Source organism: Alosa pseudoharengus, unplaced genomic scaffold, assembly GCF_046254945.1.
Source record: "Alosa pseudoharengus isolate Yale_2024_CS ecotype anadromous, Long Island Sound unplaced genomic scaffold, YU_APseudo_1.1 YU_APseudo_1.1_scf_19, whole genome shotgun sequence".
Lineage (NCBI taxonomy): Eukaryota > Metazoa > Chordata > Actinopteri > Clupeiformes > Clupeidae > Alosa > Alosa pseudoharengus.
The window spans coordinates 14,231,736-14,244,235 of NW_027468657.1; the positions used below are offsets into that span (position 1 = coordinate 14,231,736).

General features: G+C 49.4%; 1 protein-coding gene across 1 annotated transcript in view; it reads right to left on the reverse strand.

The window, feature by feature from the left end:
• Window positions 1-5,745, reverse strand: part of pcdh12 (protocadherin 12) — a 9,134-nt gene extending 3,389 nt beyond the window's left edge. The window contains exon 1 of the mRNA XM_076291780.1: window positions 2,245-5,745. Coding sequence (XP_076147895.1) covers window positions 2,245-5,154 — 2,910 coding nt within the window. The 5' untranslated portion in view covers window positions 5,155-5,745. The remainder of the gene's footprint in view (window positions 1-2,244) is intronic.
• Between the last annotated feature and the right edge of the window lie 6,755 nt (window positions 5,746-12,500).

A 12,500-nucleotide genomic window follows, 5' to 3' on the forward strand; every position in this document is an offset into this window, starting at 1 on the left:
CTACAAAAGTAATGGCCATATTCCCTTGAAAGGGATTGTGTATGCATCTTTCTATTCTGTACAGAATCCTCAGAGAGAAGAAGAGAAGAAGAAAGGATTCTAAAAGGAGTAGACATGTGGTCTGGTCACACACACACACACACACACACACACAGTCTCAAACACACACACACACACACACACACACACACACAATATGGTCTGGTCAATGTCCAAACCCAAAGAATTCTTCTAACCGGCTCTGTGTCCACTACATATTGTGTATGTGTCGTCCCCCCCCCCCCCTGTAGACGGTATATAAGGAAATGTCCAGCATGGCACCACCTGACCAGCTTTCCCAGACTTGTATGAGTCTGATTGGGACCAATCAGAAGTTGCCGTGAGGCCTTTTGTTTGCTATGGGAGCGGATGCAGGCACTGATGGAGGTATACAGAACCAAGTAGAGAGGAAATGTTGGGGTATTGTGAAGAGTGGCGGTCCAGTGTGTGTGTGTGTGTGTGTGTGTTTGGTGTGTGTGTGTGTGTGTTTGGTGGTGGTGTGGGGGTGGGGTGGGGTGGGGTGGGCGGCGGGAAGTCATTTTTACGCTGAGGCTATTCTTCTTCAGACGGTTTCCTTCCAGGATGCACCTCTGAAACAGAGCTGCTGCAATATGGAGTGAGAGAAAGGAGAGAGAGATAGAGAGAGAGAGAGACATAGTGGGAGAGAGAGAGGGAGAGGAACAAAGAGAGAGAAAGACAGAGAGGGAGAGAGAGAGGGAGAGTGAGAGAGAGAGGGAGAGGGAGGAGAGGGAGGAGAGGGAGATCCCTGGAGACCCTGTCTGGATGTTGCTCAGAACCAAAGTGCCAACTGGGGCAAGTGGGTGCGGGAGGGGTGCGGGAGGGGTGCGGGTGGCGAAGGGTCAGAATCCACACTCTTCCTGCTCTTAACTTAACCACCACACTCACGTGAGGCCTGAGACCCTGCCAGGCTCTTTGTTTTCTTCAATGAGCACACACACACATACACACACACACACATACACACACACACACACACATAGACAGACACACACACACACACAAACATGCACTCACTCTTACTCTAAAACCCATATATACCTAGTTGTAGGCTACACCCCCCCCCCCTCATCACACACACACACACACACATACACACACACATAGACAGACACACACACACACACAAACATGCACTCACTCTTACTCTAAAACCAATATATACCCAATTGTAGGCTACACCCCCCCCCCTCATCACACACACACACATTCACACACATACACACTCACACACACACACACACAACAGCTGTTTCTTCACAGTCGAAAATGCACACATACACACATCCAAGAAAAAACACACATATGCTATTATCCAAGCAACAGGGAGGACTCTAAGGTAACTTTCCCAATGCTGCAGTTCTGGTTTTTTTCCAATATACTGTATGTTCCGGAATCTTCTTTCCCTTTTTTATACTATATTGTTTGCAGCACAGTTGATTCAGCTGCATCAGCTCATAGCACCCGCTTCAAGGCCCATTTCTTTCCTAACATAGTTTAACCTTTCTGAGATGACAGATTTAGGCTAACTTCTAGAGGGACTTTCCCCTTAGAGAATAAGCTATACATATTCAGTTACTTTGTCTATCTTTTTTCCTCATGCTTTTTATCCCCCCCCCTCTCTCTCTCTCTCTCTCTTTTTCCTTCCTTTATTTCCCCTTTCTCTCTCTCTCTCACACAGAGTCCGTCCATGCCTCTTCCTTTAATAAGTCACTGTTATATGATCTGATTGAGTTATTATTGAGGTCTGGCAGAGATTCTTCCTCTGAGGGCAACTGGGGGGTTTGGGTTACTGTCTGAGAGTCTGGGGTGGCTGAGCAAACTCACTGCTCTAACTCCATCAGCTGTCCCTCCAGGCAGCGCGAGACACACACCAGGCCCAATAACAGACTGCCCTGCTGGGCAAGCGCCCGCTCACAGCTCCCTGCTCCCCTCTAACTTTCACAACATCCAGCCAGAACTTGGAGGAAAGTCTCAATGTCTACAGCAAAACATTAAGATCATGCAGATTTCCTACAGCAGTGATGAATAAAGTTATAAGATTTATAAAGAATATATATTATAAGATTTATAAAGAATAATATAATATATTTAATATATACAATATATGATATGATATGATATTATAAGATATTATATGATATAATATGATATGATATGATATTTTGGGCCACTATCTTTTCTTACCTGTACTTCAGGGGAGGCAGACGACAGCTCAATGGGGCTGTCCCCACCGAAGGCAGCCATGGAGAGGCGCACCAGGTTCCTCAGCATCTGCCTGTGGTCGTCCTCAGCCTGCCTGCTGAGGGAGTCCGTGTTCTTGGGCCTCCTCAGCGTTGCCTGGGATACGGCCGGGGACAGGTTTCCCTTCTGGCCCTCCAGTGTCCCAGAATGCACCTCTGAGTTGGCGTGGTGCCGATTCAGAGTTCCTGCCTGGGAGAGGGAAGAGGTGGTGGAGGAGGAGGGGTTCCGCGCCTTGCGGAGGGTCCGGTATGGCATGCCAGGGGTGTGGGGGGTGGGCCCGTCCAGTTCGATGTTTCCGGGTTTCCGCAAGGTCCTGGTCTGGTTGTGCTGAAGCGTCATGTTGGGATCTGGCATTGCGTGGGCCGACCGGGAGGTGGCCGGCGTCCGGCAGAACTGGCCGTCGACGTGGAGCTCCGCGGGTGACGGCGGAGCTCCAGAGGAGAGCGGCTGGGCCTCATCCTCCGGGGGGTCGTCCCTGCGCCCCCTCAGGACCGGCACCAGCTGGATGTCCGTCTTGCGGATGTGCTTCTGGGGCCTGCGCGGGTGGCGCGTGTAGGTCGACTCCGCCTGCCTGCAGTTGTAGGCGTGGTTGTCGCGTTTCTCTGGGCGACAGAAGGTGGTCACCAGGGCGACAGCCAACAGCAGAAGCAGGCAAGAGGCGCCCAGGCAGATGGCCATCAGCATGGTGAAGCTCAGCTGGGCCTTCTGACCAGGGGCTGAGTTCTTCAGGTGATCCAAAAGATTGATGAAACTGACTTCCAGAGTTGTCCGGGTGACAAGCACTGGGATGCCCATGTCCGACACGGCAATGCCTACTTTAAACGTCTTGCCGATGAGGTCAGTGGCATTGGTGGTGTTCACGTACAGTTGCCCTGTTTTAGTGTCCAGCCAGAACAAGCGAGAAGGGTTCCCGTCAACAATCCGAAAATGGATTTTTCCATTCAGGCCTGAATCTGGATCGTGGGCTTTGATGGTAGTGGCTAAGTAGCCCTGATGTTTACGTCCTGAGGTCCGATTGGTGGGGAGGTAAAGTGGCCTCTCGTTCACCTCGCCCATCTCCGCCACGATCTCCCCTTTCTCTGCATTCACAGGTACACTAACCTTGGCCACACCCCCCTTGGGAGGAGGCTCGTTGATTTCAGGGTAGTTGTCGTTATCATCCTGGAGCTCGATGATTACCGTGGCACTGCTGGTGAGCGGAGGGTGACCATGATCGATGGCCTGCACAACAAAAGTGTAGATGCGGGACTCCTCAAAGTCCAAAGACTGCTGGACCGTGACCACACCAGTGGTGGGATGGACTGAGAAGGAGAACGAGGGCGTGCCGAGATCATTGGACTCATGAATAGAGTAAGACACCTTGCCGCTGAGATCCAAGTCCACATCACTGGCCTCAACAGCGAGAACTTGGAAACCGGCTTTGTTATTTTCCTTGAAGATGGCTCTGTAGTGGGTCTTGGAGAAGACGGGAGCGTTGTCGTTTTCATCCAATACGCGAACAGTTATGTGGCGAAAACAAGACAGCGAGGGCTGCCCATTGTCCCGAGCGAAAAGCGTTAAATTATATTCCATTGTTTTCTCCCGATCCAATGTCCCATTAGTGACAATCATGTAGTTGTCTCCGTGAATATTCTTGAGGCGAAAGTGTCCCGATCCATGTTGAATGTGAGCACGCACCTCACCGTTTTCGCCAGAATCTGCGTCCGAAACCATGACCAGGGCCAGGAACGTCTCGTTAGGCGCTCCCTCGGACACGGTGGCCACTGGCGAATCTGGTGGTGTCCAGGTGACATGTATCCTCGGAGCATTGTCGTTCACGTCTCGTAGCTTGACCTGTAGCTTGCAGTGCGAAGGGATGCCATTAGGCCCTAAGTCCCGGGCCTGGATGTCCACCTCGTACGTGTCCTTCTCCTCATAGTCCAAGGGTCCAACCAGGGTCACGGCCCCAGTTTGGGGGTGCACGCTGAAAATCCTTTGGACGTCCGCTGGGGCGTGCTTACTCAGGGAGTACTCGATTTCCCCATTGGCTCCTTCATCGGGGTCTGTGGCACGAAGTTTGATGACCACTGTCCCACGGCTCGTGTCCTCTGGCAGGACCACCGAGGGCACTCCGTCCTCGAACACCGGACTGTTGTCATTGGAGTCCAAGATGTTGACTGTCACGATGGTCATGCCAGATCTCGGGGGGTTGCCCTTGTCGAAGGCCAAGATTGTGATGTCTATGGAGGACAGCTCCTCCCGGTCCAGCTCTTTGATCACGATCAGCTCGGCCTGCTTGGTGCCCCCGCTGCCGCTCTTCACGTCCAGGGCAAAGTGCTGGCTGACGGACATGGAGTAGGTCTGCAGGCCGTTCGGACCGGCGTCCAGGTCCACAGCCCGATCCAGCGGGATCCTCATCCCGAGCGCGGCCGTCTCGGAGATCTCCACGTCCTGCCTGAGGCTGGGGAAGGTGGGGCTGTGGTCGTTCAGGTCCATCACCTCCACGCGCACATGCAGGAAGTCCATCACGCCTGCCTTCCTGTAGAGGATGTTGAAGGCGATCTCACAGTGGTCAACGCCGCGGCACAGCTCCTCCCGGTCCAGCCGGCGAAGCGTCGACACCTCACCTCCCCGCGCCGACACGGCGAAGGGCAGGGCTTGTCCGTGCCCTGCGACCTGGAAATCCTCCAGTGACCCCTGCTCCCCTCGCTGACGCAGGTCGTCGACCAGACGGCCCACCTTCGTCCCGGCCTCCTGCTCCTCCAGGACACGGTACATGATGGTGTGGGGAGTCGAGTCGAAAGACTGGGCCCGACACTCCAAATAAAATACCAGAACCAGAACCAACGCTTGATTGAGAGACTGGGCCAGCATTGTAACTGTGTGGTGTGTGGTGATGCCTTTTCGAGCTAAACTAACCTATAATCTCAAAAGTGCATTCTACGGCTCTGTGGTAATAGAGTGTTGTCGAGTTGTCTCTCTCTGTCTATTTAAGATTTACAGAAACTGCCAGTAATTCAAACACAGGAAAGAAGAGTGATAAACACTTCTACAGGACTCTGAAAAAAACAGTTTTTCTTAACTACTACCAATAACAGACACAATGCAGTCCAAATAGTTTAAATACATCTAAAAAAGCAACCAAAGGGTTTTTACTCACTTAACATCCTGTGACCATTGTCATTTTTATTCTAACAAAAGCCAAAAAGGAACACAACAAAAAACCTTGTCATTCTCAAGTATTACAAAAAAAGACTTTTGTCTAAAAATGAACAAAGCTATGTACTACAGTTTAACTAGTTTTACCGTTTTACTGCTGACTTCTCTTGTCAGTAAGTTCTGATTCAGTAGTGTATGAACAGAGTTATCCTGATCCCTCTCCGCTGGAGAATCCCCTCAGCTCTACTCACTCACTCTCATACACACACACAGGTTGCTGTTGGCTCCCAGTCTCTCCCCGCTAGTCCAAACTTCAGAGCACTTCGAGTTTCCAAAGTGAAATCTGGAACTTTGGGTCTGTGATGACACACGTGTGAGGGGTGGGGTTAAGAAGTTTCGAACCAATCACAGCCTGTGGGGCGGGCAGTGAGGTTCTGACAGACCCCTCCCCCCTTCAGGGCAGTGAGTAAGAAAAAATCAAACTCACAGCCTGGGGTGGGGGGGGGGACTGGGCAGGAGTTAAAATAACAGCGGTGTGCTTTCAGAGAAACGTGATCCCACCTCTCTCACTTACTCACTCACCCACCCACTCAGTCACACACCCCCCCTCTCCGTCCTCCTTCACCCAACTCCCCCGCTCACACCCCTACCTTACTCTCCGTCCAAATAAACACCTCAAACCCTCTCAACCGCGGGGTGCTTCTCAGTCACTGGGACATGGGTGTGGGTCTGAAGAGACCTGTGGAGACCCGAGGAGACCCAGAGGTAAATCAGGCCGTGTCAGGCCCTGATGGTTGACTGGCATGCTGTATAAGTCTGTCTGGTACATTGCAAACACAGATAGTTGGTACAGATAAAATATGTGGGCAACTTCTAACTTGCCAGAGGCTTTTTATGTGTCAAATAATGATATCCAAGGATTTGTGTGTCTATGTCTGTGTTTGTGCCTATGTGAGTGTGTGTGTGTGTGTGTGTGTGTGTGTGTGTGTGTGTGTGTGTGTGTGCTAAAGTGGGAATTTGTATGGATTTCTGTGTGACAAGGAGAAATGTGAGCTGTTATTGTTTGACTGCGTTCCTCTAAAACTTGCTACATTTAAAGTGTTTACATGGAATTTGCAACCACTAGGTTGAGACAAAAAATGTGATGGTAAAAACTATCCATTTCCAAGGCGATGTGGTTTTCACTGTTACAACAACACAAAAAGTATCAACTGAACAACAGCCCATTTAAACACTTTGGCCTCACATTACACAGGAATGTGAATTTGCTGCCATATCAAAACACAACTACACAAACCTCCACACAAATGTGTCCAAGATCACTGTGCACATAAGCACTTAAGAAATAACACTTGTATTTAACACTTGTATTTAACACTAAGTGTTTACAAAGCTTGTCTATCCAAGACAATATATTCATCTCTTTTTTTTATCCTTTCACCTTTATAGAGTAGCAGTTTATACTAAATATACCACTGTCTAGTTATTTCTCTTGGGTTCACTTTTGTGGTGTTCACATTGTCTCCTGCAGGTTCTCAGCCATGTCTACAGTTCCACCCTTAGTGCTGTCTGCTACCGACTGCATATGGGGCGATCTGAGTGGGTCGTTGGCTTCTGCGCTCGCACGTGTGTTGTTGAAAGCCTTGGGCCAGTGGTGCTGGGTGCACTGCGGAGCAAAGAGCAGGGGATGTCGGCACAGAACCACTTCCCGCCTGGCTAGGGGGTCTCCATTAAAACAAACAGTGCCGTTAACCCGCGCGGGCCAATAAAAGCTTTTCCCAGAGTGATAGCAGTGGACAGTGGATATAAAACTCTGTGAACGATGACGGGGGGAGATCGGTCACCCCCCCATGCTGTGTGTAGTCCAGTGTTGAAGAAACACGCCTGATAAGGCAGTAGGCTGGACCCTGCAGGGGAGAGAGGGCTGACAGCAGTGGCTTATGTGCGGCCCCACTAAAGGCCGATATCATTACTCCCTATCTCTTAAACAAACAGCGTATCCGTTTCACACGTAAAGCTCCTTTCCTCCACGTAATTAGCTCCATTTGGAGGAGAGCACACGGCCACAGACCCCTGCAGACCCTTCTCTTCTCCCTTCTTTTTCTCTTCCTCTCTTCTCCTCTTCCTCTCTTCTCCCTTCTTCTCTTCTCTCTTCCTCTCTTCTCCTCTTCCTCTCTTCTCCTCTTCCTCTCTTCTCCTCTTCCTCTCTTCTCCTCTTCCTCTCTTCTCCCTTCTTCTCTTCTCTCTTCCTCTCTTCTCCTCTTCCTCTCTTCTCCTCTTCTTCTCTTCTCCCTTCTTCTCTTCTCTCTTCCTCTCTTCTCCTCTTCCTCTCTTCTCCTCTTCTTCTCTTCTCCTCTTCTCTATTCTTCTCTTCTCCCTTCTTCTCTTTTCTCTTCCTCTCTTCTCCCTTCTTCTCTTTTCTCTTCCTCTCTTCTCCCTTCTTCTCTTCTCTCTTCCTCTCTTCTCCTCTTCCTCTCTTCTCCTCTTCTTCTCTTCTCCCTTCTTCTCTTCTCTCTTCCTCTCTTCTCCTCTTCCTCTCTTCTCCTCTTCTTCTCTTCTCCTCTTCTCTATTCTTCTCTTCTCCCTTCTTCTCTTTTCTCTTCCTCTCTTCTCTCTTCCTCTCTTCTCCTCTTCCTCTCTTCTCCTCTTCTTCTCTTCTCCTCTTCTCTATTCTTCTCTTCTCCCTTCTTCTCTTTTCTCTTCCTCTCTTCTCCCTTCTTCTCTTTTCTCTTCCTCTCTTCTCCCTTCTCTCCTCCTCTTCTCCCTTCTTCTCTTTTCTCTTCCTCTCTTCTCTCTTCCTCTCTTCTCCTCTTCCTCTCTTCTCCTCTTCTTCTCTTCTCCTCTTCTCTATTCTTCTCTTCTCCCTTCTTCTCTTTTCTCTTCCTCTCTTCTCCCTTCTTCTCTTTTCTCTTCCTCTCTTCTCCCTTCTCTCCTCCTCTTCTCCCTTCTTCTCTTCTCTCTTCCTCTCTTCTCCTCTTCCTCTCTTCTCCTCTTCTTCTCTTCTCCTCTTCTCTATTCTTCTCTTCTCCCTTCTTCTCTTTTCTCTTCCTCTCTTCCTCTCTTCTCCTCTTCCTCTCTTCTCCTCTTCTTCTCTTCTCCTCTTCTCTATTCTTCTCTTCTCCCTTCTTCTCTTTTCTCTTCCTCTCTTCTCTCTTCCTCTCTTCTCCTCTTCCTCTCTTCTCCTCTTCTTCTCTCCTCCTCTCCTCCTCTTCTCCATTCTTCTCTTCTCCCTTCTTCTTTTTTCTCTTCTTCTCTTCTCGCATTCGTTCATGCTCTCTTAATGTTTAAGTATCACATGGTCTGAAGGAGACAGAATGTGTGTGTATGTGTGAGTGTACATGTGTGTAGATTTGCATTGGTTTGTAGATCTCTCATCTCAATGAGCTTTTATGTAGATTTACATAATGATGAGAGTTAAGGGGAAATGCCTTTGTGTCTTTGTGTGCGATAAACCAGCTTGCAGTCACTGTTTTTGGGCTGCCCCAAAAACTCCTCTGGATCGTCTACTGGGGGCTTTGGACAATCTGCTTCTGGCGGGAGGCGGTGTATAATTACCCCAGCTAAGACAGGTAAACACTGGGATTTAAGTGTGTTAATCTCCCTCTCTTTCCTGCCCCGAACAAAAAAAAAGAGATTCCCGGGGAGTCTGGGAGGAGACGCGGTGGGGAAGGGGGATCAGCCAGACTGAGATGGAGAAATCCGAGTGGAGCATTACTGCACAGCTCCAGCACGGGGAGTGAGACAAAGAGTGAGAAAGAGAGAGAGAAACAGACAGGGAGAGGGAAAAGAGAAGGAAGTTGGTTGATAAGTTAATATGAGAAATGGTTATTTGATGCATTTGTGATTTCTCCATGCAAAGATCCATTCTAATTGATAAAGAGAGGAAGATATTTTAAAAAAAGACAAAGAGAGAGAAATAACACTGTAGAAAAGTAAGAGAGAAATGTATTTACACACACAGACACACACACACACACACACACACACACACCTCACAGGGGGGAGCACGTTCGGGTCCAAATGATATTTCTCCCTAAATGCAGCCTGCCGAAAACACAGACTATCTGAACAACGTGAGGAATTCGAGCTCAGACACGCACGTCTCACCAATGCCTGCATTTACCTAGCCATTACACATCTTTAAATGCTAGTTAGCGACGAGAGTGGATTTTTCACAACACTCCATAATGGGATAGCACAGGGAGGCTGGAGGTTGACAAGTGGTTCATGCGTGCCTAGGGTCCCTGAGAGAAAGCTACAGATGGTAGCCAGCATTAGTGGAACGCAGCGTAAACACAGAGGACTGAGGTGGTGTTTAGATTTGATCTGTCGCTTTCTCTCTCAGAAGAGACACGGAGCATGCGAATGGGAGACAGAGCCAGGCTATCAGATGAACACTGGGAGGCTTATCTCTGACAGTAAATGATGTGAGCAAAAACACACACAGACACACACACACACACACACGCACACACAGAGACACTCTCACACACACACACACACACACACACACACACACACACACACACAAACACCACCACTACCACCACCACATATGCCCAGCCTTTTAGTGGGTATCAGATGGGGCTTTTTTCAGGGGAAGTCTCTTAATTCCTGTTGTCTGGCTGCCACATTTCTTTTTGATGTTTCAAAGGGTGTGTGTGTGTGTGTGTGTGTGTGTGTGTGTGTGTGTGTGTGGGTGGGTGGGTGGGTGCCATTCCTGCCTGCTTGCCAGCGCTCCATGCCACTATATTCCACTATACCACATCTGTATCTGTGCCCCCCCCCAACTCCACTCCTCACCACCCCTCTCCATCCAGACCCTCCAACTCCACTCCTCACCACCCCCAGGCATTTCCCCTACCCCCCCCCCCCCCCCCCCCTTTATACAGTATCCCATCCCAGTCGGGGTCTCTGGATCTAAACATCATTGTGTGCTGTTAACAATAGCCCTGTGAAACAACAGGAAGGGGAGAGATGTGCTCACACAGTCAGGCTCTGGTTGCGGTGCGGTTGTGGCGCGGTTGCGGTGAGCAGGCCACGGTGGCGGTGGAGGCCGCAGCAGATACACAAGGCTATTTCTGAGCCAGAGGTTTATTATCACTCCCGCTCCTTCTTTTAATACCCAGCCCATGGGATGCAGGAGCAGCGGCACGCACGTCAGGGCAGGTCTGGCCACGGATGACGCCGGCTACCGGCATATCACTACATCCTCCACGGAACCAGAGAGAGTCACAAAGAGAGTCTGTCTTCTGCCTACGCAGACAGGAACCCAAGATCTTTATTTAGAAGGCAACATAAAAAAAAATGCTTTTGTGTGTGTTAATCAAAGCGTGTGGCCATGCAAAAAAAGCAACATATGATCCTGACAGAACATAACATACAGGCAGGCCAGCTAGCAGCTACTGCTCCACCATGGACGCATTTACCACAGTCTCATTGGCTGAGCTAGCAGCTACTGCTCCACCGTGGACGCATTTACCACAGTCTCATTGGCTGAGCTAGCAGCTACTGCTCCACCGTGGACGCATTTACCACAGTCTCATTGGCTGAGCTAGCAGCTACTGCTCCACCATGGACGCATTTAACACAGTCTCATTGGCTGAGCTGAGGCAGGTGATATCCATAATGCCCTTGTGCCTCCGTAGGACTATAAGGGAATACTGTGGAGTGCATGGGCCTGCGTAGGACTATAAGGGAATACTGTGGAGTGCATGGTGGGCGAATCCTTTATGTTATACCAGAGGGGCACACATGTGATCCGTGAGGAGTAAAGAGTGCCTCCAACACATGAGGGGAGCAGAGAGAGGTGGACATGTAAAGGTCCAATACAAAGAGAGGTGGACATACTGTGTGTAAAGGTCCAATACAGAGAGAGGTGGACATGTAAAGGCCCAATACAGAGAGAGGTGGACATGTAAAGGTCCAATACAGAGAGGTGGACATGTAAAGGTCCAATACAGAGAGATGTAAAGGTCCAATACAGAGAGAGGTGGACATTTAAAGGCCCAATACAGAGAGAGGTGGACATGTAAAGGTCCAATACAGAGAGAGGTGGACATACTGTGTGTAAAGGTCCAATACAGAGAGAGGTGGACATATAAAGGTCCAATACAGAGAGAGGTGGACATGTAAAGGTCCAATACAGAGAGAGGTGGACATGTAAAGGCCCAATACAGAGAGAGGTGGACATACTGTGTGTAAAGGTCCAATACAGAGAGAGGTGGACATGTAAAGGTCCAATACAGAGAGAGGTGGACATGTAAAGGTCCAATATTGGCGTGAAATGTACAAATGTACAGACAGGGGAGGGAAGAGACAGGAACACGTTTCCGCCAGCTGGGAACCAACGCCTGCTTTCCTTGCCTACTGGCGTGTGTGTGTGTGTGTGTGTGTGTGTGTGTGTGTGTGTGTGTGTGTGGAGAGAGAGGAAATAAAGCCCAGAGAGCACGTGAGGGCTCTGCTGTGCTATGACCAGTAAAGGTGGAGTGGTTTCCTTTCTTTCTTCTCCTTCTCTCAGTCTCTCTCTTCTTTCAGCCGAGTTCACTTTAAATATCACACAGGCCCATCCACACGCACATCAAACACATTCAAAGATCAAAACAGTGGTCATGAAAATGAAAAATCATTACCCAAATAGTGGCTACTCTAGCATAATATATTGCACAGTGCATATTGCCATGAGTGAAGGGTGAACTAACTGCTGCATGTGGACATACGTTTTTCATATGTCTCCAGATCAGACATGAGGTCATCCACAGCAGTTGGCCGTGCGGACAGCTGTGAAAACAGTGAGCAGGAGTCTGAGCTATGAAAGGCACACTGCAGCAAACGCCACTGCCATCAATAGCAGAAGTGGCTCAGTGGAATAGACCAGGGTGTCTAACAGAACAGCTGATTCTGGAATGGTCTGGCATGAACACACTCAAGACTAGGAGATAGGCAAATCTGATGTAGGACTGTATGGCAAGGTTGAATCTCCATCTCTGTTCTTCCTGTTTTTCCTTTAAAACACATTGTGTGGGTATGTCTTATATATACCTGTGAAAAACACCTGTGCA